The following is a 27,427-nucleotide window of genomic DNA, read 5'->3' as shown; positions in this document are numbered from 1 at the left end:
TGATTTTGGGTTGCACTCTTTGTCCTGCTTCCCTCATTGTCATTCCAGTGACAAGAACATGGTCTATGACAGAAGCTCGAATTTCATCAGAAATTTCTATTCTTTGTCTTGCTTTTCCTTGGCCCCATCTTCCTCCTCCTTGTACCCCACCTCTTACACGCACTCATCCTCTACACCTCTGATTGTTTGTGTTTGTCCATTGTTGTTATGAACCTTCAACAACCTGTGCACACTCTGAACTGGCCTATATTGGTTTTGTCACATCATTTGAAACAAGTGTTATCAATTTTGGGTCATAGAGTTTAATTTGTGACGGCTGTGCTTTGTGTTTACCTTTTGCCACTTGAGGTTACCATTATGCATCACAAGTGCAAAATGTGTTTTATTTCATGAGAATGTGTTTAGAGGTTTGATTCTTAATGTGCAGTGTTCACAGAATTATTTTCGAAAAAGTGTTAAGTGCAGTGTGAGAAATTGTTACAGATTTTCATTATTTATATAATTCTGCTAGTGTTGCATCAACACTCTTAAGTTTTCTATGTGCAGGAAATACTGCTTAGCTGTTTTCATTACACTCAGGAGATGAATGTATAGTCTTCCTGTTGTTTGGAGCTATGAATGGTGCTATATTAAAAGGCAGCTAATTTGGACATCATTTCAACTTCCTCATTCAAATGTGAGATACCAAGTTAAAACAACTGCAGCTGACAGCTGATTTGACACATTATCACACACTTCAAATGCAGCAAGAATCTTTTTTTTTTTTTTTTTTTTTTTAATTTCAAAACCAATTTCATAAACAATTAAATTATTACTGATCAAAGTTTTTTTTTGTTTTTTTTAATTGCTCTCTATATGGTTGTAGGGTTTTATGATTCTTGAGGTATAACTGCAGCTATGACAGATTGTCTGTCTCTCTCTTCTATGCAGTGTATTCCTTATTACCCTTGTGACTAGAACAGGTCATTCAGCCTAACAAGCTAATCCACTGGGCTCTCTACCTTTCACAGTTTGTTTTTGTTTTGCTTTTTTTTCATTTTGTGTACATGTATGACAGGTTCAGAGCCACTGATTTAGATAGTATTTATGTAATAAAAATAATGAATTACGGAGGTTTTCATGAGTGTAAGACATTAAAAATCATGTTGATCTTTCAGTCTCTCGGTTGAATGGTTGTTTTCTGGGTTGTCCAGTTGCCTACCAGATTTTGAGGGGTATTTGATGATAAACTTTTATGGCCAGGTGCCTTTCTTGATGTCAACCACATTAGTTGCCTTTAATAAAATGCAGGAGGGACAGTGACCTTACAGTATGCTTACCACCAGGTGAAGAGGTGTTGAAAATTATTTAGGTTTAGAAGGAGCATATATGGACACAATGTACTTTAAAAATCACATTTCAAATTTAAATATAATGTGTGCTTGATATTATGTAAATGTGAAGCCTGTAGTGTACTGATTTTATTGTGCCGCCTGTTAGTGTTAATTTACTGCATTCAGTTTATTATGTCTATTTCCCATTATAAATTTCAGTATGATTTATCATGCATTTGAAATGTTTTGGACCTTGTCTTATTCTTTTAACCATATTCTTGTGTTTTTAAAGCAATTTTACATTTCTGCAAAAGGTGCTATAAAACTGCAGATATGTTATTTTACATGGTAACTGCAGAATAAAATGTTGTTTTCAATTTTCACTTTTCACCCATCAATTTATTTATTTATTTAAACAACCTGCGGCTCCATTCAGTTAGTATCTTAATATTTTAATTGATCATGTTCTTTTATTATATTATGTAATCATGTATTACAGTGGCTTAAGATTCTGCCCAGTACTGCACTGGATGATGAAATTTAGCAGGAAAAGGTACCGTACTTTTTCTCAGACGAGTGGTCTGTAACACACTAATTATCTTGTTAAATTACTTATGAAGAGATGGCAACAGGATGCCTTTGAAAACACCAGTGTAATTAAGATAAACCAACCTCATCAAATATTAAACCCAACAAACTGATAACAAGCTATCGCATCTCACTGTATATAAAAGTTTTCACTAGTTTCTAAGGGAAATTCTGACAGTCTAGACATTAGGTGTCTTTGTGAGCACAGACACTGGGAAAGTGTGTTCTTTTTCTGTATTGAGAGCAGTCTATATAAGGCCTGACTTAAGGTTATAGTCAATTTTAACTTACTGTATTTTCCTTTTTAGAATCTCATATTTTAGGTAATTAAAATACAGTTAAATTGTAGGGAGATCTTATAATCCATACTCAAGTTTACAGATACACAAAGCAATATATCAAGATACTGCAAGACCAAGCATTTTTGACTTGTCGCATCTATATTTGTGTCTCATTATTGCTTTGAATGAGACAGTTTACTTTTGAACCAGTTTCCAATAAGCATTTCAGCAGAATTGTTAAATTTGTGAATAAGTGCCAAATAAGACATTGCTTAGAATAGTGTAATGAAAGAATGTTTTCCTTGCTTTTATTATTTGCACCAAAGGTTGGGCAATGCTCAATGAAACATACAACTGCTTCAACTGCTTATCTACCTGCTTATGGATATTCCTCTAAATAAGGAATATACTTTATATAGTTTAAACAGTTTTAATGATGTTTGTTTCAAAAAATCATTTTTTCATTTTAGATCATTTTAATGCTATATTTGGCCTGAGATTTTGAATTGCTCACCTCAAAGCACACTGGTTATTTTAAAACAATTAGACTTTTGACTTTGATCACAAAATTTTTTTCTCCCTCATAGTCTTAGCTTCAACCCTTGATTGCAAAAATTTATGACACCAGATTTGAAACCCCAATCTTCCATTTCTCACTTTCTGTTAGACTCTGTGAGACACTTTCTGTGTGTGACCCTGAGCAAGTCCCCTAACCTGACTGGCACAATTGTTTAATCAAGTAAATAAATAACATATTGAAATATTTGAACTAAAAATATTCTGGTGAAAATTCCTCTTGCTAGTAGTCATTACATATCAGTTGGTTTTAGCCTTGTTTCAGAGGCAGGGCTGGATTGTCCGAAAGCATTTTGTGACTCAGAGGAATCTTTTAAAAATTTCCTTGAGTAACTATTAAAATGTTTTGTACAACTGCACAACTTTCTGAAGTAGAAACTATTGGCATCTTGAGCCGTTGTGTTAAAATATTAAGTTCACCCCGAGGTAAAAAATCACCAGCATGCTCAATTTTCCTGTATAGTTTGCAACTGAATCCTGCAATTTTAAATCCACTTACTTTACTGATATAATAAAGTCACGATCATACACATCCAAGTTAAAATTCCCATTTGCAATTCAAGGCCATCTCTGACTCTGCTCCACGTATCTTTGTTGTCTACAGTTTAGAAGGTATCTGCTGAATCAAGGTAGGAAATACACTGAGATTGTGCGGACCTGTGATTTATTATTGCAGTGAAAGTGAAAGCTAAGGCTAAAGCAACTGATCACTCGATAGGTTTATTATTATTTTAATATTAATTGCAAAAACAGTTACATTTAAGCAATATTGCACATGCAAAGAAAAACTGCAACTTTTAGGCCAAAGTTACAAGTGTTATACCCTCCCTCAAAAAATGCAATGCTAAGAGAGGACATACTCTGTGTAGATTCTGTAGAATGCAGCTGACAGAAATTTCCTTTCTTTAAAGAGCATTATTTGAAATTATCAATTGGCATAGCCTTATTGGAGATAGTGTCGCCAGTAGACATCCATATACATCCACACTTAATGCCCTGAGGGCGCCAAAAGTCATGTTACAATAGGAAGATGTCTTCTGCCTGGTTTCATTTTGATCTCTGAAGGCTGCTGCCTACTGTTTGTACAAGTAATATACTGAAGGTGCATTTCTTTTGACCACTGTTCAAAACATACTGCAGCAGTTTTTCAGGGTAATTTGTTATAGCAGCCTCTACTGGCTGGTATTAGTACTTTAATGTATTATGCAGTATTTCTCTCTATTGCATCAGAATATTCTGATTGGTTCCTGTTGTCACATGCTTAAGGATGTGTTTGAAGGAAACTTTGGCTTAGTTATTCTCATCTGTATCAAGTTGGTAAGTCACATAGCCTCCTGTTTCCTCAGCTTATGATTTGTGTCCTGGAAGTCCATAACCAGATGCTGGCTTTTTAATTGCTTTGTATTTTTATTTGATTTACCTTCCTAGTGACATTTTTAAGAATGTCATCTGTACATAATTTTTATTATGCTAATGTGACTCTCTAGCCAGCCTGTTTCATTTTATTTTGTAAAAAATGTATGTTTAGCATGTGCTACCAACTGTGTTGGAATATTTTAATCTTTTTTTTTTAAATCCGTATGTGATTTATGATTTTTAACAAAAAAGAAAACAATTGAAAGACAACCGTATTCTACAGAGAACGATAGTATGCCAAAGAACGGTAAACCACTTTACTTTATTATACTTTGCTGCTTTTAGAGTTCTTTGTAATAGATATTGGGTTTGCCATTGTTATTTGTATAACAATGTGCACCTGTGAGATGTGGAAGAAATAGGTGTTTATGCAACTTGAGAAGTAAGAAATCAGTAGGTAGCATCTTAATCATTGACTGCCTAAAATTTTGCATTATTGTTTCCTGCCAGGTGCTGATATCATTCTCAGTATTTTTTTTTTTTTTAATTAATTTCCAAGCTGCCCCACAACAAAGCCTCACTATGAAGCTACTGGTCCATTAACACCAGTAAATGCAGGAACTAAAAAGGGTTGAGGATACCTGTAGCAACACCTTGCATAATATTGAAATGGCTTAGTGGTGCAGTGTATCTTGGAAAAGTTATAGTATTTAAAATAAGTATATCGAAGTAATTTTTTTGTATTATTAAGCATTTCTTTATGGTCTGTTTTTTCCTTTTGCAATTTAACAAGAGACGCCACACACCTTAGCAGCAAGTAAATTGTAAGTCCACTACCATCTGGTAAGCGCGATCGTTGCATGTAGTGACATACCAGTAGATTTACAAGCAGTTTTAACCCTGGTCATTAAACTGTTAACTCACACGCAGTCATCAACTTGACCTGATCTGTGGCTACGACTCCATCATGCAAGTATGTGCTTTGCCAATTCATTTGCACTACCGATTTACTGTAATGTTACATTTCTGCCACCAACTTTATATTATCTGATAGTTGTTTGTTCTGTCCGTTAAATATATATCTTTTATATATAGTATTATATTGTTTTGATACGGTTGCATATTTACTGATATATACAGTATTGCTATTTTTTTTATCACTATTGTTTTCATGATCGCAGATTTTTTTAAAATACTAGTTTTAATAAATTTACTTTTACAGGAGAAAACTGTCCAATAATCTTTGCTAAATTTTGTTTGAAAAACCCAAATCGAGATTTTTTTTTTTTTTTTTTTAGGAGTAGTGCATTGAAGCACAACAAATTACTAAAGGGAAAGTCCCAGGTGTGGACAGTTACATTTTTCGGCTAAGAAAAAGGCAGGTGTCTGCACATAACTAATTTCTTTTCTAATAATAGTTTTTAAACTTTTAATTAGGTTTTTTTTGTCTGCTTTGCATATTTTAAACTGCTGCTGTTTTAAGCATGAAGGGAAAGAGTAGTTTCAGACTTCTATTTAGAAACTTTGTAGACAGTACAGTCTTATTAGAGAGAGTTCTGAAACTGTGATTATTTATTTATTTTTGTTTGGTTGACTACTGCCATTAACCTACAGTTGAACAAAAACTGACATGTTTATAATATTGTTATAATGTAGCATCAGATGTTGAGAAATATCTAATATACTAAGCATTATTAGATTATGGATGCACCTTTTTATATATAAATGGTATTAAAAATGTACAAACTGAGTGTCAAATGAATTGATATTGGCAATTAAACACTGTTTAATTGTGAATATGCTTGCAGATGTTTTAACAATTTTTAATCATTTAAATGCAGTACAACTTTTATTGCGGTTAAATACATTTACTGTATTTATAAAGGTGTTTTTTTTTCTTCATTGTATCAGCCTAGACATTTGTAGTTCTTGAAGTATAATTATAAATATGGATTACCATTTTAATTATGTACTACTTGTTTCTTACCAAAACATATACTGCATGATACACACAAGCCAATAATAAATAGTACATATCTTTAAAAAAGCCACAAATGTAACAAATGGTCGTAAGCTTACATGCTTAACCTGCTTATAAATAAAAGACAGTCTTGCTGTTTAGCTAACATGCGTATTGTTTACTAAGCAGAAATTTCAAATTCTTTTGTCTTTTTCCAATTAAAAATATAAATCTGCTGCACTTAACACAATCTCGTAGCCTAAACTAAGACAAATGGCGTCCATTTTAATTAAAGGACTAAATAAATCTGAATTCATTAAAGTAGCTTTTCTTGCCATTTGTCTAATAGCACAGGAATACTTCTCAGATTTCTTTTTATGTTCGTTACTCCACTTTCTTTAACGTAAAAGCCAATATTCCACTTGTCTCTTGCTCTCTCACAAAACAAGCCTCAACTTCACAACAGGAAGTTAGCTGTAAAAAAAAAAAACAAAAAAAAAAACATGCTGGCTTAACTACCATATTACCTTGCATAAAGGAGCACTGCATCTAATTTACTGTAAAGCTTAGAAAAGCAGGGCCTGAAAAGATTGATTTCTTTTTTTTTTTTGGTGATTGGCCAATTTACCAATTGCTAATCCAGTGTTTTGTAGTGAAAAACCGATTGATCAGAGCATCTGTTTAATTTGTCAAGCTTTTGAAAGTGTTCTTTTCAATAGCCTTGATATACACAGTACAGTGGAACCTTGGGTCATGACCGTAATTCGTTCCAAAACTCTGGTCGCAACCTGATTTGGTCGTGACCCGAAGCAATTTCCCCCCATAGGATTGTATGTAAATACAATTAATCCGTTCTGGACCGTATAAGCTAAATGTAAATGTATTTTTTTTAAAGATTTTTAAGCACAAAAATAGTTAATTATACAAAAACATGCACAGTGTAATGGTAAACTAAATGTAAAAACATTGAATAACACTGAGAAAACCTTGAACAGAGAAAACTAACATTGCAAGAGTTCACGCTAATAGCCTTATGAACCGATCTCTGTAAACACTTTTTTTTAATGAGTGTTAAGCACAGGGAAAAAAAGAACATTTGAACAAACCTGAACTTAATTTAAAAACCAACCATAAACAACCAAAGTAACATTGCAGGAGTTCACGCTAATAGCCTTACGAACCGATCGCTGAAAATACTTTTTTAATGAGTTTTAAGCACAGGGGAAAAAATGAACATTTGAAAAATCCGTAAGTTATACAAAAACTAACCTTGCATGAGTCGAGTTCTGGCATGAAGGAAGTTAGGAGGAACTGGGTGGAGAGGAGATTACAGTTTTGAGGTAAAGTCCCTCTGCATGATGCACGTCTGACCGAGAACAATGTACTGTACAGGTACCGGGATAGACTGAACACGTGCGTAAATCACCGGTGTGTACGAACCGGAAGGGAAACGAAATAGAGCACAAAGAGTTCACAGCGAATGCACAGGGAGACACTGAACACGTGCAGAAATCATCGACGCTTACAAACCGGAAGGAAAACTGGCTTGTTTGTCACCTGAGTGTGTGGTCGTGAACAGATGCAAAAGTTTGGCGAACGTTTTGGTCGTAACACGATTTGTATGTGTTCAGAGACGTTCGTGACCTGAGGTTCCACTGTACTCTGTATGCTTACTGATGCTTCCTTAAATTAACATTGTATCTCTAAGCAAGGAGTGTCAAATGCATTTCAATTAGTTTGAAATTGCAGCAGATTCCAATGCCCATGACCTTGTAAAGTAAAAATAGTTTTCAGAAAACAAATGAATCAATAAACACCATATTAAATTGCTTGCTGGTCTTATGTGCATGTTTATCTTGGTAGCAACAATCACATTATTTTGTTTCGAGATACATTTATAGTAGCATTTTTTTTTTTATTATATTTTCTCTCTTGGCTTTTTTCCCTCTGCTTATCTGTTCACTATATGCGAGGTATGAATATTTGATATTTTAATAATAGGTATACCATGTCAGTACTTCTCAATATAAATTAAAACAAATGGATACTAATGAAAGCCTTTAGATAAAAAGGTAACATTTACTTTACACCTCAGGAAGTGAGCCAGAAGACATGAGCTGCTGGGCTTTGGGTATTAAGGTATTAAGCCAACCTTGCTATTGCTGTCCTGTCCTTAATGCATAATGTGTGAGGGTGAATTCATGTGTTGTATAGTTTCAGCTTCTGTGCCTAGGAAGCATAATACTGCTTTTTAGTTATTGGATATTTATGGGAAGGTGGCCACTCTATTGCTACATATTGCCAACTACTACTGCTGTTCACAGGGTGACTTGGCATTAATGCTGTACTTGTTTAGACGACTAGACACTGGTGGTAGTGTTGCAAGTAGTAGAAAGATCATTTGGCAATTTTTGTTACTTGGGAGTTTTTAAACATTAAGCTTTATGTGGAAACGCTATCATTTTAAGATAGTTTGAGGTGGATGTGCTTAGTAATTCAGTGTAGGATGTAGACTTTCAATTGATAGTGTCTTGAGTTTCTAGTTTTATCAGAGCAAAAACCAAGTCATGAAGTTGAGGGAATTGCCCACAGAGCTCAGAGAGACAGGATTGTTTTGATGCACCAGTCTGGGGAAGGGTACAGAAACATTTCTACAGCATTGAGTGTTCCCCAGACAACAGTGGCCTCAATAATTCTAAAATGAAAGACATTCGGAACAACCATGACTCTTCCTCGAGCTGTCTGCCTGGCCAGACAAAGAAACTGTGGGAAAGAGCCTTGGTAAGACAAGTGACTATGAACCCAATGTTCACTCACCCTCCGCTCCATGGGCCCTGCTTGGAGATGGGAGAAACCTGAGGAAGGGTAACTACCACTGCAACACTCCACTGATCTGGCTTTATGATAGAGTGGTCAGACGGAAAACTCTCCTCAGTAAAAGATACATGAGAGGCTTCTTGGTATTTACAAAAACTCGCCTAAAGGACTCTCAGATTGTGAGAAGCAAAATCTTCAGGCATGATGATCCCAAGATTGAACTGTTTGGCTTCAATTCTATGTGTTCTGTCAACATCTTGCAATAGAGCTCTTTTTCAATTTCCGGGACTATGAACCTAGTCAAAATCAAGAGAGAATGCTGAATGGAGAAAACCTAGATATTCTTAATGAAAACCTGATTCAGAGTGCTTTGGATGTGGGGAAGGTTCACCTTCCAACAGAACAATGACTCCATGCATAAAACAAAGACAACACGAGTGGCCCAGTCAGAGCCCAGATTTAAACTCAATTGAACATCTTTAGAGTGAGCTGAAAACTGTTTTCCACTGACAGCCTCCATCCAGCCTGACTGAGCTTGAGATGATCTGCAGAGAACAACCGGAAGAAAATCCACAAATCCAGGTTACCATAGTTTGACACGTCATACCTTAGTTGACTCCAGGCTGTATTTGCTGTCAAAGGTTCAACTAAGTACTAAGTAAAGGGTCTGGATACTTGTGTCAATGTGGGATTTCAGTTTGTTTACCAGGTTTTTTTTTTTGGTAAATGTATTAAAGTCCCATTTTAGCTTTGTCATTCTGGGGTATTAAATGTTCCTTGATGAGGGGGAAAATTAATTTAAATGATTTTAGCATAATGTTGCTACATAACAAATGTGAAATGGGAAAGGTCTGAATACTTTCTGAAAGCACTGTATTAGTGAGCACAGAATATCTACCAATTCTGTAGAAGACACCGGTATACAAAGGCATACCCAGTTATACACCATTGTAATTAATATAAAGCTGCCAGTCAACCTTACATGACTATCTTTGAATGAACCCGGAGAAAGATCCATGCAGATATGAGGGGTAAGTGACTGGTTAGGATTTAAGCCCAGTTTCTAGTTGAATGCTACTTTTATACTAAGTATACCCATCTAATCCCCACACAAATGTGCAACTTCTGACCAGTTTTTGCAGGATTTTTTTTTAGGAGTGCAACACTTGTTTACTTAAGAAATCTTCAGATCACAAAATAATAAATCAGTTCTTTCAAGCAGATACTGCAGGTATCAGTAAAAAAAAAAAAATCACATCTCTTATAGCAGTGACTTCCAAAAGCAATCTCCCAAATTCCCCTCCACATTGCTCTCATTTTTTAGCACCAGAATCTGCAAGGAAGGAGTCCTTGTATCAATCTGAGCCAAAAGATTGTAATAAGACTACACTCTCTAAACATTTTCTTCAAACAGTAGCAGATTTTGCACACTCACAGCGAATTCTTGCATGGATCATATCCCCAACCCCAGTCCCCCACCTCTTATCCTTACGGCTTTTCCCACTTTCACTCATCCGCTGCAACAAAGTGTACATACGATGTTACTTCTCATATTGCATGTTTTTAGTGGTTGGTGCTAAAATAAGACATTTGTTGAGGTCGCAAAAAACAGTTTTTTCATTGTCTATTTTTTATTGACATAATTTAACTTTCATAGCAGGACTAGTACAACTTAGAGTAAATATATCAAGGAAACATAACAAAATTCATGATTATCCCGTACTTCTTTGTAGAGATTTGGAGCTTATTCCATCAGTATTAGGTGCAGGGTAGGATCCATTCACAGTGTTCTGGCCCATCCACAGAACAAACACACTCACACACAACCAATTTTAAATACGGTTTTAATTTATGCTAATTACAGAAGTTCTCAAATTATTTCTTCCTTATAAGGTGCTTTTATATTGGACATGTGAAGGAACATTGTAAAGTGATGGAGAACTTAGTCATGTGGTGTATAGATAAACACTGGCAACTGAACATTACCAAAACAAAGGTGCTGCTGGTGGATGTCTGGAGGTGATGCAGACTTATTGATACTTGGGGATCTGTATGAATAATGGACTGGATTGAGCAGATAGCATAAGCTTGCTGTTTTGTGGAAGCTTGAGTCCTTTCATGTGTGTGACATGCTTGGCATTTTTTACACTGCCCCTGAGCTTACTGGAGTAAGTCAAAAAGGAGGGTAAAATCAAAATAAGAGACCATAATGAGAACCCATGCCTATTAACTGATTCCACCATGGTGTCTTTGAAAACCACTTCTAGAAAAAGGGCAAAAGTCATGCCCATCTTATGCCTAAACAAATGTAACAGACATTTTAACTCAGGATTATTTCTTTTGGGGCATTGTTCATTAAATGTACACTGGATATACTGGGGGTATACGGTAGTTCTGGGTTTTAGACTTGTATTTTGGTTTACTGTTTTGCACTTTTACATTTACTGCGCTGAAAGATTAATTTTGCCTTAGAATCAGTAAAAATTTGTCCGACTTTCTGTCTCTCAATTTGTTGTTTGCCACCAGCTGATTGAATACTATTATTACTCAATTCTAATTTACTTGTCAAACATTTTTCCTATGATTTGCATATATACAATGTATTTCCTTTTATTTGGAAACAATAAAAATTACAAAACAGCAAAACTATAATCTTGCCCACTGTGTATTGGCCACAATTTAATAAATTAGTTGGAATTAAAACCAAAAGGCATACGGACGGTTATTTTCAAGTGAACAGTCACTTTTATTAGTTTTTAGTCAAATCAGTGTTGTGTTGATTGTGCTAAAAATCTTACTTTAACTGTGTGTTGGTGCTAAGTGTTGGAATTTACTAAACCTTCGCTTTTGTATTTGCTCAATTATAGATATTCTTCAGGAATAGGGTAACGAGAGTGACTCTTTTTTTGCCAATGACTCATAAGCTTGAAGCCTGTGGTGACAAAGGGTTTTAAACTGTCTGCCTGATCAATCTAACACTGACAGGGTCTTATAAGCAGAGATTAGAGATAGAGGTTAGGAGCACACGCTGATACATCGCATTGCCGCACCCACCACACGAATTGGAGTGTAGTTATTTTAGAAAAAGACTCTGCTGCGCATGTATCTTTTCTCTGGCCAACTCAAGTCTGTTCTCCGCCTCTTACTCCCACCCATCTCCTTTACCACCCAAGCTCTAAGTACTAGCTTTTAGATCAGGCTATTCTTACCTTATAAGGAAATTTCTTATTAATAACTTTTCTTTGTTTTAAGTGAAGTTTGGATTAAGGATGGAGTTTGTTAAGGGAGATATGTGGGATTCAACATTGCAGGGAGTATCCCGTTTCATTTCCAGCAAGTTCCAGGATCCCAGAGAGGAAGCATCTCTCCTCCTTTCACACTACATTCTTTGTTGTCTTATAGTCGTGCAAAGAACTTTTATTTATTTCCTTCAGCTTCTCCTTCCTCCCTCTTGTTGCCCATCATACACTTCCCTTAGCAAGTCTGCATATTTAAAATGAATTTCAAAACCCCAATGCCTTTAAATTGAGCTCGTTGGATTTGGTCAGTAAATGTGTTTTATTGTATATTAATGAGAAGGAGGAGGATATGTCAGAGAGGAATGTAAAACTCCAAGTTTCACATCTGTCCGTGAAGGCAGAGGCCAGGCCCAGGTATGCGGGGAAAGCACATTAATCATAGGTCATGTTGACTAGTATCTCTGCCTGTCTAACACTCCATGGCATTCCCTGTGATGATGAGAATGAGCTCCACTGATGTTTCTGGAATTTAAAAATTTCCTTTAATATGTACCGAAATATGTTGACTACAATAATCCTGGTGATTCCATAATCATTTAAAGCTAAATGTTGCTAAGCTCTGTGCTGGTTACATTATAGTTTTTCTGTTTTAATCCTTTACGAGTAATACTTGTTTAAAAAAGGAAACCATGTAGAGATTGTTTTTACAGTGAATCAGCTGGAAGGAATGAGAAAGTTGCATATCCCAACATTGCTTTCTCTCTTGGTTGATAATGCAGAGGCTACATTTTTCACTGCCATCTGCAATGGCTTTTATAATCTTTTTGATTTATTTGCATGATCTATTGATGAATACATATAATGGTTTAATACTGTTAAGTATTTAGCTAGTAGTGAACCCATTTCAAAAGTGGTACAGTGATTCCACTACCTTTAACTGTTCAGTAAATGGTCCTTTTTTCTTACAGTAGGCTAATGGATATGTGCCTTGATCTTAAAGGACTAATGTCTGATTGTCTACTCCTTCTGAAGAGTAGGATGCATTAGATCAAAGGTTCAAGTCTAGGATGGGAGATTCATGTTGTTTCCTTCAGGTTTTTTCCTTTGTTGGTCTGATATTGTTGTTCTACGTTTTGTGCGTGATATGTTAACTGGCAACTCTAAATTTTCCTAGTGTGTCCTGCACTGGGATGGTGCCCTGCCCAAAATTAATTTCTACTGTATTTTTCATATGATGCTGCCAGGTTATGCTGAATTGGACAAAGTATGTATGGACAGATGGATGGACGGGCAGACTATTAGATTTTTATTAAGTATATGTATGTGTATATGTATGCTGAGAAGTTGAATTGAAGGCATGTACAGGATTTTATATATATTTGGGCATACGTCATTGGGCAGAGTATCAAAAAATTGTTCCATTTTACAGGACCCAACATAAGTTCTATAACAAATGCCTAAGAGTTGGGATTTAGTTAACCATCTTTGGGTAGGCTTCAAGAGCACAAATAGATGCAAGTGACATTACATTAATTAGGATATCATTTTATTTGTAAACACAAAGTCCTACATTTCATCCAGTACAGTACAGGGACAACTTATTTCTATTGGTGCATTGAAATTCATCTTATTCAACCAAAGGACTGTAAGATGTTTTCAAATATAGTTAAAAGATAGTACTTTTATTGTCCAATAGGGTTATTGTGCAATAAGGAAATAACAGTTAAATTTAGGTTTTTTTTGTTTTTTTTTTTAAGACAAAAGTAATAATTAAACCTTGATTTAACACATGGTGGTATCAAAAACAGGAACCATGTGGCACTCTGGGACCAAACTTTGAGAAACTTACTTAAATAGAAAAACTGTTTAAAAATAAGTTAAATGATGCAATCCCTTGGTTTCCTTTCAAAAGAGAATAAATTGTGGGAAAAATATTTCATTCCTTTCTGTCATGACAAGCCATTGAAATATACAAATCCAGTGAAAAGGCTTGCTTGACCTTTTGATCTCAATGAATGCTGTATCATTTCTTCTGGGGTCTGTGCTTCACTTATACACCAATCGTTTTTATTTTCGAAGTGCTCCATCTGGGTTTAGGCCCTCTCACAGTATGAAATTTGTTTACATATTGTTTTTTCCCCAAAATAGCCTTAAGATATGTAAGATTTTTCCCACAATGCTTTTTCCTATCTGGGACACACGCCAATCTTTATAAGAGAGCTGAGTGTATTTTCCACATTTTTGCAGTATATTGATACCAGTGTTTTTTTGTAAATATCAGTTTTGCTTATTGTGTGGTGTTTTGACTAAGATATTTGTTTCTGCTAAACGTTAAAGGAAATTGAAAGGGTATTAAATGAGACTTCTGCAGTGAAACTCCTTTTCCTAGCTCTTGGAATCCCTTTGTAATAGAGCGTCTTACTGCAGTTGATATTTCCTGCACAAATTTATTGTCATGGTCATTGTCTTTGATATAAGGGGTAAATTATGTGTTGGTGTCATGTGTTCTCAGTTTCTTCTTTTTCACCCTCTTGATTTTAGTGATTATAATCTTTAAGGAGACACTTTCTCTAGACACTTCACTTTCATCCATTTCCTGTACCAGTTTAGGGTGATAGTGACTGTGGAGAAATTGTCTTCTAACACCTAAGAAACAAATTTGCCTTTAGGTTGATGGCACAGATTAATATATTTGATCACTGCTCAGGCATTTCCAGGGGTCTTTCTGTTTGCATGCTGTATTCACTTTTTCTGTTTAGAATTCATAAAGCTTAATTTATATAAATAATTGCTTAGTCAATACCACTGTGAAATTTAGCTTTATCTGCCTATGTTTGCCTTTTCCTTAAGAAATTTATTATGAACTTGTATCTACCTTTGTAGCAATGAGTACCAATCATAATTGAGCAATGAATGGGGCCATCATATAGTAGCTTATGGACACACCCCATAATTTTCCAATATACAGTTTTAAATGTAAAGATTTTGATGATCAAAATCAGGCAAAAAAACACAGATAAACCTGCTATTTTATTTGAGATCCCCATTGTCTTTGTGAAGTTTCAATAAGTCAGTTATAATGAATGTATTTACAGTTAGTTTTTTTTTAACTTTATCTACTGCCAAATAACCAATTTTGTTTTTAAATATTTTTTATCAGGCAAGTTTGCAATAAAGTATAGAGTGAAACAAAATGTATTAAGTTCAGTATTATTTGTCATTCATCCATGTTATAAACATTTGAAGGTTTAAACTACTTTTGCAAGGCACTGTATTTTTGAGTGTGCCACTAAAACAACATAGTTCTTACATGCATTGGCCCTCTTAGTTATGGGGATGTAAAAAAAAAAAAGATCAATGAAACAGGAACTGGAGAATGAAAAAAGCACTCCAACATGTGATAAAGAATAACAATGCATTCAAGGTGGTATATAGCTGTAATTAAGATTCAGAAGTGTTTCAGAATTGTTATAATGTTCTGAGCTCAGATTGAACAAATCACTAATCCAAGGAAGTCAATGCCGCTAGACATTTCCATTAATGTTCATTGAGGCATGATTCTTTAGGAATTTTAAATAGATTTTAGCAAATATATATCTTTTTCTTAAGGTTTCAAAATAAGACTACATTGGTTTTCTAGAAATTTTTATTTGAAATTTTATCTGATACTAGCAATGGATGGGGCCAGTCTATGGGTGCATGTCAGAAACCAACAAATCACTTATAACAGCATGAAAGTAAAGCATAGTTGTCTTAAGCTAAAATCCCCCCTCATCCCTCAACCCATTACCCCCAACCCAACCCCCCCCCACCACCAATGTTTTGCCTGCACTTGTTTATGCACATTGTTGAAATCTAATGAATTGCAAGAAAACCCTAGGATAGGGTAAAGAAGTAGTTAGTAAACTAAACGAGCTTACAAATTCTGGAGAAATCATAATCAGATCTCTTGTTAGTTCTGTATTTTATCTCAACCTTTACAGATGTATAACACTAATAAATAGTAAGTGATGTGTAGCAAGGAAGGTGACTAGGATTCTTTTAGTCTTTACTAGCCTATGCATTTATTCAAAAATAGAGTATATTATGTTGAAAGTTTCTTGGATCTTTGCATTTGATTACAAATAGTGTGTGTCTATTTACAATTACAGTAGTACTGTTGAAAACCCAAAACAACTCAGTGTAGACATCTGAAATCATTAAAACCACATTGTTAGAGACATGTCCTTATCTTGAAATTATATACAGTAGTTCTAGAACACATTAAAAGAATTAACAGGTTAGACAATATGCATTATCTGACCTGATTGTTAATTTGTAAATATAGTGCAATAATTTTCACATAAAGTCAATGTGATGCATAAAATCAAGTTACATTTATGACATTGAAGTTCTTTCATATATTTGTGGGTTATATATTTTCATTTGAAAGCTGGAGAGTCAAAGGTTTGTTACTAAATAAAATAAAGGAATTGTCACTAGTCCACAAAATGTTTCAAAACCTCTTGACTTTAATTTCAGACTTTAGCTTCCCTGGGAAATCTTGCTCTCTTACCAATAAATGTAAATAAAAGGCACTTAACAAAATTACGGTACACATTAAGGCAGCTGTTAATTAGCTTTAGTACTTTTACGACAGTTTGAAGCATAAACTGCTACTGTTCAGTGTCTTTTTGGATAATATTCAAATCTTGCCCTTTCATTGCTTTTGCAGTAGAACAGGACTGCACCCTTTTTAGTGTAGATCAGCTTTATGTTAAAATTGAGGAATGTGTATATAATGTGTTTTCATGAGGGAAAGAAGACATAGTACATTTTTTGTCACCACATTGGATGTTGGTGCTGGAGCTGAGGGTGTTTTATTTCTTGATGTCAGATATGATAGAGGACTGGGGTATATGCCCTTTACAAAGGGAGCAGAGCTTTTGTACTCCATTCTGTCATGGACAACATTTAATCTGTGAGCTATGTGTTGCATTACAATGTATATGTAATGCATACTGTATGTTGCTTTACTAGAGTTTTTAAGGCTGAAAAACCTTTGTCTGTACTCTGCTGAAACTTCTGGTCTGTTTTCTCTTAAAGATATACAGAACCATCTCTGGATTCTGTTGTCCATGTCTTTCTGCTCAAGATATGTGGATTGCCTTCTGGAGTTTTTGTACACTTTCACTGATAAAGAATCTTTTAATTAGACATCTGCAACTCATAACTGGTCTGATTTTCATTTGTTTCATAACATTTCTCAGGAATATCAGGAGACTTAACTTTAGTTTCGCTATTCTGTGCCTTGTTAGATTTCACCAGGCTGCAAAGAGTAATAAACATTGACAAGGGGAACTTTCATGTTATAGAAAGTTTTGAACATGCACATTGCATATCTGATGTTCATATATATTTTTTGTTCTGTCAGATGATTTCCTGTAGTACAGTGATAATTATTGAGGGAAGTATCTGGTGTTCTGCATTCATATTGGAGTGAAATGCAGTAGCTTGCAGCTGGGTAATTTTGTGATGGTCATAATGGTGTATTAGATGATATGTACATTTGCTCCAACCAAAACTTTGGCTGCTGCCCATTCTTTCTTAAATTAACAATTTTTGACATACACTCAAGCAGCTCTACAGACCTTCCAATTGACAAATGGTACTTGAGAGAGACTATTATAAAGCTTTTGGTCATGTAATCTTTGCTTTTCTCATGGCAGTCTGTCACTTTACACTGATGTGACCCTTCTAAAATCTGGGCTTATTCAGATTAGTGCCCATCAGTTGGCTGAATACAAGCCTGAAACTGCAAGCTCAAACTTCATACTTTGTAGTGTTCAAAACATACGGAATGTTGCTGTTTACAAAGGCTTGTAAATATTCCTTTTTATTTTCCAGCTATTATGTCACAACAGTGCCTTTGTTCTCTTCTTCTAAGGCTTGTTTGGGTGCTGCACATAGTGACGGAGCTGCCTGTCATGTGCATTCATTGTGAGCAACTAGGCAGTAAAATAGCCTTTTGTGGAAGCTGCATTTAGAACAGTGGGCTACCCTCCAACAACAGTTGTCAAATCGTTGTTTAAAATGAACGCTGAGTCATCAAGCTTACTTATCTGTGAATAAGTGAACTCCAGACTCCTCTGATTTAGGATGGTCACTGGTCAGGGAAATTAGGGAATCTTATTCAAGCACATTTTTCTATGGTTGTTTTTCTTGCTTAAATGTAGTTGCAAATCCAGAATAAAAAATGTGAATTAAACTAAAAAAACCTTTTTTTAATAAGCCAAATATAAATATTTCTTCAGTCCCCACTGTGTATATGTAAGACTGAATCAAAAACCTGACACATCTTCAGCTAATCTCAGGTGTTCAGGAAGGATGGATTGAGTGCCTTACCTCATAGTCCATGAGTGTGTTTATTTTCACTTTGATATAGAATAGTGGGGTTGGTACAATATTCTTGAGTAATGTTTGAACTGAACATTTATTAAGTAGCAGTTGTTAACTCAGCATGGGGTATTTCAGTTTTGCTTTTGCAAGCTTTCAATAGGAAGAAGGAAGGAAGGAAAACATGGAACTATTGAAATAAGAAAGCCAAGGTATTGTGTGAATTCAGGTCTGTATGCATATATGCACTTGAGATATGATGTCAGAACCAGAGTATGTTGTGCCATACAAAAAACTATATATTGTTCTTTTATTCTTAGTGGAGTACAGGGTTTGCTTGAAGACTGATTGATGGATTAGCTGTTTTATCAAGTCTTTTCTGATAATGCACAATAAGCTTTTAAATGCAGTGTTAAAGATAACTTACAGGTATACTATACTTTGGTGTCTGTAATTATCACAGCCATGATACCATTTAATGTAGTTAAGTGTGTGTGCGCTTTTCTTTTTGTATTAATTATTTACCTGTCATTTTGATCTCGTCTATGGCCTGTTTAAAATAACGCAACATTATGTCCTGCTGATGAAGTTATCCATCCATCCTTTTTTTTGTATCCCTCCTAATTTACAGACGTTTTCCAGCATCATTTTCTTCTCTAATATTTTGTCTTTTCTTTTTCATTATGTGATCAAAGTATTTTAACTTCATCCTGACTACTTAAGAGTTTGCCATGTTGTGGCCTTTAATCTGATTGAAAATGTGGCTAATCTGTGTGTCTTGCATTGTGGTCTTCAGTTTAAAAGTATCGCCAATCTTTATTTATTCCTTTTATGCCTGTAGGAATATGTCTGCTTTAACTGTTGTAATTTTTGCTGTCGGTGGATTTCATTATGCTGTCCAGGTCATTGCCTTTTTCCTTGAAGAAGACATCGTACTCTATTGTCTGTATTCATTGGATTTCTCAGCATAGATCTTTTTACATTACCTTTTTTTCAGATGGTTAGTGATCACATCAGCAACTATATCCTTAACCATGTGGTAGTATTTTTACTTTTTTTTTTTTTCAGGGTCTTTTTCTTATTAGTCACCATATTCTTAATTTCCAGTGTGGTCTAAAATGCCTAGCCAGGTGACAAAGCTGCTGCTTGTTTGGTGCCTACCATTGACTCGGTGTGTGTCCTTGAGCGAGTCACTTACACTCCTGTTTACCAGCTATTTAAAAAATATTCTATATATAAACTGTAGAAATAATTTTGTATTGTTTTAATGTCTCAGTATTGTGCTGACTATAGAAATGTACTATGTAAAGCAAAGGTGCTTTATTTTCTTCCCTCAGGTATTAAAGAGGTGTCGTATAAAGGAACTTTAAGATTTGCAATGAATCCCTAGTTGCAATTTCATTTAGTATATAATGAAGCACCTGTTTGAACCTTGAGTCTTGTGTGGGTTGAAATAGGTGTGATATTTAATTATGAAAAATGGTCAGTTGACACCCAAATGTAAATAGTGTGAAGCAAAACAAAGAAAAAGTAGTATGCACACCCTAGATGTTTAACTTCTGCATGTAACCTGAAGTTTGTTTGCACTTTATTATGCAACTTCTTTTTTCCAACAAATTAAAACTTTATTTCTGACAAGACATGGAATAATGGCCTGTTGAAATTGTCTTAAGAACAGACTATGGTCATTTTAAAATTTTACATATGTTGATTTATAAAAATACAGTATAAAGGCAGTCTTTCAGCTTTGTATCTTTTGGTGCCAGTGCATATCTCTTTATCACTTAATTAAGATCCACTCTTATTAAATGTTATGTGATACAAAAACCCAGCCTGGCTTAGTATCAGGGTAATAAAGGACATGTTACTATTTTTGGTAGAATATGTACAGTATGGAGGGCAACTTTCTACTAATATACACAGATATACACCAGTTTCTTACTTACCAGACCCTTTTCTCTCATTTGTTCTGTGGTCTCTTCCTTCCTGTAAAACATTTGTGATTTGTGTATTATCTGTAGTCCACATGGCCTCCCTCTACATTTGCAGCACTTACCACTCCTGCTCGCCTGTATCTGCCTGCATTCGTTTGTGATGGTCTGTAGTTGCTATGGTGGGGCCCACCTGTTTCTGTGTGGTGTATGTTGGAACCTTTTGGCAGTTTCTTACCTAGGATCTCCTTAAAGTTTATAGACATAATATTATTCTATAAAGTTTAGTAGGTTCATATGTGGCGGTATTCCTTGCTGATCAAGTTACATTGTGGAATGATGCAGGCCTTTCCTTAGAGGAGGAGTGTCCTTGCTTTTTCATTTTCTTTATTTTTGTATATTTAATTTTAGCTAAGCTCAGTAACTGTTCACAGTAACTGTTTCCATGGCACTTGATATCCTCCATGTCCTGCTGCTAATTTAATGTACTTGCCAGATGATATCTGCAGCCTCATATACCTGCTGCCATGAGCTCTTTCTGGCGCACAGAGTGGAAGAGATTAGGTCATGCTTCACCCTGAGTGAGCTTTCACACAAGAAGGAAACTTCAGGGTGTGTGAGGCGACTTCCTTCAGCTCACAAATGCTTGGGGTCCTGACACTCCTGGCTTGGGGTCTGCAAAGGAGGAGGAGCACACCAAGGGAGGGAGACACACAGAGAGAGAGAGAGAGTCTGGAAAACGTTACTCACATTCTTCCAGCCTACAGTCATGGTTTTATTGGCAGTCTGTACTAGAAAAAGGCTGTTGCATGCTTACCAAACCAAATGAGTGTTCTCCGTTTTTGTGAACTAGACTTCTTGATGCCTGCCTTTAGAAAATGTGTACAATGAGGTAGTGAAGTGGTTTCACAGTTTATAATATGTAGCATAGAGGTTAATCATTGCTGGATTTTTTTCCTCTCATGGACAGAATGAGCTGTGACACACCTGTCATTGATGGTACCTTCACAATGGAGTGGAAGGATGGGCATGCCACACCTGTGGGTTACTGCTGTAGACTGAATGACCATATTTAATAGTTAAAGAGGCTTACCACTGTATTTCACCAGAGATCTGACAGTAAACTCCATTTAAAATTAACTCAGAAACAGATACTGGGCTGAGATGAAAATATTGCCATGAACAAGCCCTAGTAATATAATCAGAACCACACATCCGTCTGCATTCACCTACCATGCTGATACCAGTGTTGAGACCATCCACCCCTTACACACACTTGCATAGTTTGAATGAAGGAAGACAGATGATTGTGTCCAGGATGAAGCTGCTAGAGTCCTAACTTGGATGATAAACACTTTTCGCTGGAAGTACAAAACTGGTTTCCTGTTCTTGTCAGGTAGAGGATCCTGTAGAACAGTGGTCCTCAACATTTCTTCCTCCTAAGGTTCCCCAGAGAACCATAAGAATAAGTATTTCAATAGCAATATTTTACATGAGTGAAAATGTAAATGTGTTTCCTATCCACATACAACAATCAAGAAAGTGGGGGAAAAAGAAACAAATTCATGTAAGGCCGGTGAAGCAGTCAGGTAAGCCATGAAAGAGTCACCTGCACTGATACCTGTGTGGTTTTAAAAAATGGCAGTAGCAACGCGGGTCGAGCTACATCTCCTCAATGAAACTGTCCTCTCTTTGGTATCATTCTAAAACACAAAATTACTTTATGGCATGATCTCTTTTTCTTGTTGGGTCTTGTTGTGAGCAGCCTGTTCCCATTCTAAATACAGGTTAGTAGGCGCTGCACTAATAAACACGAGCAGACACTGGAGGCACAATGTATTGTTAAGTGTTAATGTGATCCTCTGAATTTGTGTGTGTATGTATCTGTATATATTATGTATATCTCTCTATTATATTAAAGTTTTCCGTCGTGTCCGCGTTATTCAGCCTTATCTGCTCCCTCCACACCGATCATCCAGTCATTACTCCTACTGCGCACATCCTCTCTCCGTACCACTCCATGACACTCTTAGTGCTTCTAACTCCCCCTTCAACACAGTCAGTTATAATGGCAAGGCAGAAAAGCATATTATCTATTCAAGAATGTTGACATTTAGATTACGATAGAAAAACGGCAGCAAGAACTGATAATGAATAAAAATCAATAACAAAGAGAATCGTCCAATAAGTGAGAAAGAGAAAAATATCCTGAACAATATGTGAACAGAAATTCAAAAAATCGTGTATAGAATCTAAGTTAGAGGGTAAAGTAATTCATCATATTGTTTTTCATTAGGTGTTAATGTAATTTGAATTTTTTATTTACTTTTTATTATGTTGTACTTTTTTACTTGTACTTTTTACTATGCTTTATTATTCATTGGTATTTAAAAGAGACCGTTGTAGTGAAATAGTCAAGTAACTGATTTTCTGTCTATACAGTAATAACTAAGGACCAAACTGTCTTCCTCCCATGCCCCACATATTCTTCTATATACAATCTGTTTAATTACAATCGCTTTCTCTAACGGAGGTGTGCCCCAATGCCCTTCAAGTGGCTCGGCCACAAGATAGCTGGCACCTAGCATCCACACCCGGGGGTTGGCGAGCGAAATGAGCAGGGGGCAGAGCACCCTAGTTTGTATATGTATATATGTTTTATGTATATATACATAAAATGAATATTAAAAGGGGGCCTTGAGAACGCTGACGGTTTTGCACCAAGATAAAATTGACATCCATGCTATTGCTTAATTTTTATTGCTTTGAGTATTTTACATCAGTTTTATAATTTTAAGTCAACCTGCAGCGCCCTGATTCAAAACCACTACCCTAGAACATTCTACTTTTAACTAACATTGCTATAAAAAGCGCCATCCTAGAATGCCTGTCTGCCTGTTTATTCCATTTCAATGCATGTGACAGTGAGGGTGTTCTAACAGTAGCCACCGTATTGTCCAGATGATTCTCAGTATTACTTTTAGTTTTGTGACTTCAGTTCTATAGTTCAAGTTTATTGAGATTTGTCTATCAAATATTGTATATACTATTGTAATTATGGCTGAAGATGCATTATTTCACTCTTTCATTCTAAAACTATTCTCTTTTATTACACTTCCGTATGTTTCTTTGGTACATCTTTCTCAGTTCTTGATGCTTTGGCTTTTCAACAGTCCTCCTAGTGTTATCCAGTATTTGTTCCATTATTAGGTACAGGTTTTGTTTTATTATTGTAATATTTTTCTGAAAAGCTCCTGGCGATGATGCATAATATAAATGGAGCTGTAAACAGATTTACTAATCCACATACCATTGTGAAGGAAAGCTTACCAGACCATACTGTTAGAGAGAAATTATGAACCCCCTTTCACTTTAAAGCAACAAACATCCAACTACTGAAAAGCAAAATAATGAAATACAAGTTAAGAAAAGGCCAAAAAAAAAAACCAAAAAGACTCTGTCCCTTACCTGCCCATCCTCCATTCTGCAATCCATTGGACCCCCTTATTTACTTGTACTGTCCAGTCTGTCTACTGCCTCTTGTTTTATTCTTCCTTAGACTCTGTCATGATGTGGATACTCTCAACACACTGACTGTAGACAAGAGTGCTAATAAGAACAGGTTTTGTAGCAAGGATATGACTTGCTAGGCTGTTTTTCTTTAACATTGGCACGTTGATGTAGACATCCACACTCACTAAAGCCAGACCAATTTAGAGTTTCCATTTCAAACATAGCATTCTCCAAACCAGCTAATCCAAGTCAGTGTCATAGGCCAGACAGAGCCTATCCCAGCAGCACTGGGTGCGAGGCAGACATCTGTCCTGAACAGGGCACCAATCCATTGTTGGGCCCACTTGCACATTCACCCATTTAGTGTAAAAAGCTGAACTGACAGATTTTGAGAGCTTAAAAGTGTACCTGACAGATTGTAAAGAACAAATATAACAATGTATACATCAAACACAGTTGCAATATAAAACTGTATATAAAATAACAGTACAGGATCAATTGATCAGTTATACAGTAAGTCAAAATTACTTTAGCATATGTTGTGGGAGTGAACATTTGTGATTATTGAAACTTACAAATAACATAACAGCAAATAACCAAAGATATTTGAGAAATTGCAGGAAATACTCCTCTTTTGTAAATCATAATTAAGAAAATATAAATTGTACACAGAAGCACACATTAATATTTTTGACTAAACAATATTTGGCATCTTTTCCAGATTATTACAGTTGTACACAATTACTGACAACAGGTTAGCCTGCGGCACTCCCTTGAAGTATTTGCAGTGTGCCCAGAGATCATGTTTTTCACTTTGAACTGTAATATTAGATTGAATACTTTTCCATTATATAGTACTTTGTTAGACTTTGTAAAAGCATTAAGTGAGCAATTCATCCTGGAAGGTACTATTAAGTAGTAACATTCATTACATGATTGTAGAGTTATGTGAATCTCCTGGGGCTGGGCACAGCCTGTGTAGTTTCCACAATTTCCTCCCACATCCCGAAGATGTGCTGGTTAATATAATGAGCAAGGTACAGTTTGAATGGGTGTGTGAGCAATGTGATGGATATATGTCATTTAGTGTTCATTGCTGCCTTGTGCAAAATATTGCCCGGATAAATATTGGCTTCCCAGAACTGGATCAACAGCTTAGAAAATAAATTAATCAAAAAAAAGACAATACTGTGCTCATAAAAATGTTTGTATATCTCTATAAAGCAGTTTGTGAAAGAAGCTGCAAAAGCTGCTTATGAAAGCACAGGTCTGAAGAGAGTGAGTGGAAGAGTGTTACTTTTGCTTTAAATACCTTTTGCATTGACAGAGATCTTGTTTGCTTAAAATATGCCGCAGCTTGCTAGACAGGCTGTTGGAAAATCTTGGCCCTTGATCATCTGACTTTTTTTTTTTTTTTTTTTTTTAAGTTATGGGCAGAACACCAGCAGTTCCAGACTCTTTCTATTCTCTCTCTCTCTCTCTCTCTCTCTCTCTCTCTCTCTCTCTCTCTCTCTCTCTCTCTCAAGAGTGTCTCTAATTTTTTTTTTATGCTAAAAGAAAAGCTGGTTTCTTCCAGATGTTTGCATTTAGGCGCCCTGTTAACTGCTGTATATGCCTCCGTGCTTTAATAGGAAAAGGAGCTCTTTTTACTTGTTCTGGGAATGTCCTTGCAGTCCAGTAATGGAAGAAGAATCAAGGCTTCAGTGAGAGAAAGGAAATAGGGCAAATGGAGAGTGAAAAGCTGAAACGAAAGGGGGAAAAAACAAAGTAAAAAAAATAAAGTCTCCAGAAGACTGCTGGACTGGACAGTGAAGGCCTAGTGGAACACAGACAGCGGAAAACATTGAAGTAACCTTTTTGTGATAACATTTAAGAGAATGGAGTCGTAGTCTTCTGCTCACAGTGTGCAAGTTGTTCGTAAGAAGAGGAAAATGAAATACAGAGTGATGGTGAGCTTAGCAAGGCTTTTTTCCTCTTTTGATAACTCATTATTACAACTGGATTATGAGATAACTTTATGTACAGGAATACTAAAGTTTAAAAAAAAAAAAAAAATAAAGAAAAGAAAAAGAAACTTGCAGCTGTTGAGCATCCAAAGGTTTAGAAATATCTTTTATTTCCTTTTTGCTTTGTGAAGTTGTTTTTGCAGTATGCCTTGTCAGCACCACGGGGGAAAGACTATCCTGTGTACTCAAGCAGCGCAGTTATTTGAATCTTGGTCTGATTCGGAAATGGATATTCCTGGCACCTTTTACTGCCACAGGCAGATTAGAATGCTCCTTCTCTCTGGCATCCATGTGAATAGTGTTTCAAATTGCTCCACATGCTTATGCTTTTTTTGTGAAAAGATTAATGGCTGATAGTAGCAGTTAAGTTACAACAGGGAACATAATATGAACTAACATGACAACAGTGTTAGCACCCCACTTGTTTTGCACACACAAGTCTAATAGTTTCAGATTACTGCCTAGCAGTACTGCATTGGAGCAGGGGATTTACAGTGTTGTAATAGCTTTCTGTCTGCTTCAGATAATGTATTCCAAAGTACCAGGCAGCAAAAAGTCACAAGTTACACTATGGCAAGAAGACACATAATCTAGTTAGACTGTTGTTGTAATTGACCAGGCAAAAAAAATCTAGTAGGGTTATAGAGAAGGAAACGTTAGAACAGGAGTGTGTGTGTGTGTGTGTGTGTGTGTGTGTGTTGGTACACACTATTCCTTGTGCTTTGAATGTGGTCCTTGTTTTACCAACTGTTAGCAGATCACTGGTCATCCTTGGTATGATACTTTTGGATACAAGTAAGTAAAGTAAATGGAAATATCAAATGATTAACCTATTTGAGGGAGGTACAACTGCATTTTTATTGTAATGACATTTTATTTGCTTTGCTTCTTTGGGTGTGATCTCTAGAAAAACAACAAGAGAAAGATGGATGTAAAATTAATAGAAAAGCAAGTGGGAACCATGAGTTGTACAGTAACCTCGTAAGATGCCTGGATCATTTTCTCCTCCATCAATGTCGGTCTGTGAGACTGTTATAATTTTTGGGAAGTATGTGATTGTCAATTGCATCTATTTATAAAGACACGTATAACATTCTGAAAAGAGTACTAATTGTTCGAACTTAGGAACATTTTCTGTTTTGGAAAAGTTAGAAAACCAGTCAGTAGCAGTTTTTATGAACTTTCCCTTCATGCCTTTGTGTGTGTGTTGTCTTTTTTTTTTGTTTTTAAACCCCCACTCCAGGAAGTCTGATTTTCTTTGTGTATTACAAAAATGTCGAGGTTTGAATGGCATTTAAATTGGTCCAGTATGATTGAGTGATGGTCTGACATCATGTCCTGAGTTGGTCCCTGCCTTTTCTGCTATGAAAGGCTTTGAATCCCTGTAACCGTAAGTTGGATTAAGGGGTTTAAAAATTGATGGACGGCTAGATACATTACAATACAATTTATTTTTGTATAGTCCAAAAGGA

General features: G+C 35.7%; 1 protein-coding gene across 4 annotated transcripts in view; it reads left to right on the top strand.

Annotated features, from left to right (window-relative positions):
• LOC114655599 (unconventional myosin-Ic) overlaps positions 1 to 27,427 on the top strand; it is a 177,704-nt gene that overhangs the window by 68,801 nt on the left and 81,476 nt on the right. Inside the window, exon 1 of one of the 4 annotated variants that reach the window (XM_028806709.2) lies at positions 25,477 to 25,898. The exons of the other annotated variants lie outside the window; for them this stretch is intronic. Coding sequence (XP_028662542.1) covers positions 25,881 to 25,898 — 18 coding nt within the window. The 5' untranslated portion in view covers positions 25,477 to 25,880. Of the gene's footprint in view, positions 1 to 25,476; positions 25,899 to 27,427 lie in introns of those variants that run through there. 4 annotated transcript variants of the gene reach the window in all.

The sequence above is a fragment of the Erpetoichthys calabaricus genome, chromosome 8 (genome assembly GCF_900747795.2).
Source record: "Erpetoichthys calabaricus chromosome 8, fErpCal1.3, whole genome shotgun sequence".
Taxonomy (NCBI): Eukaryota; Metazoa; Chordata; class Cladistia; order Polypteriformes; family Polypteridae; genus Erpetoichthys; species Erpetoichthys calabaricus.
The sequence above is the reverse complement of the archived record's forward strand: the minus strand, read 5'-3'. Positions and strand labels throughout refer to the sequence as shown.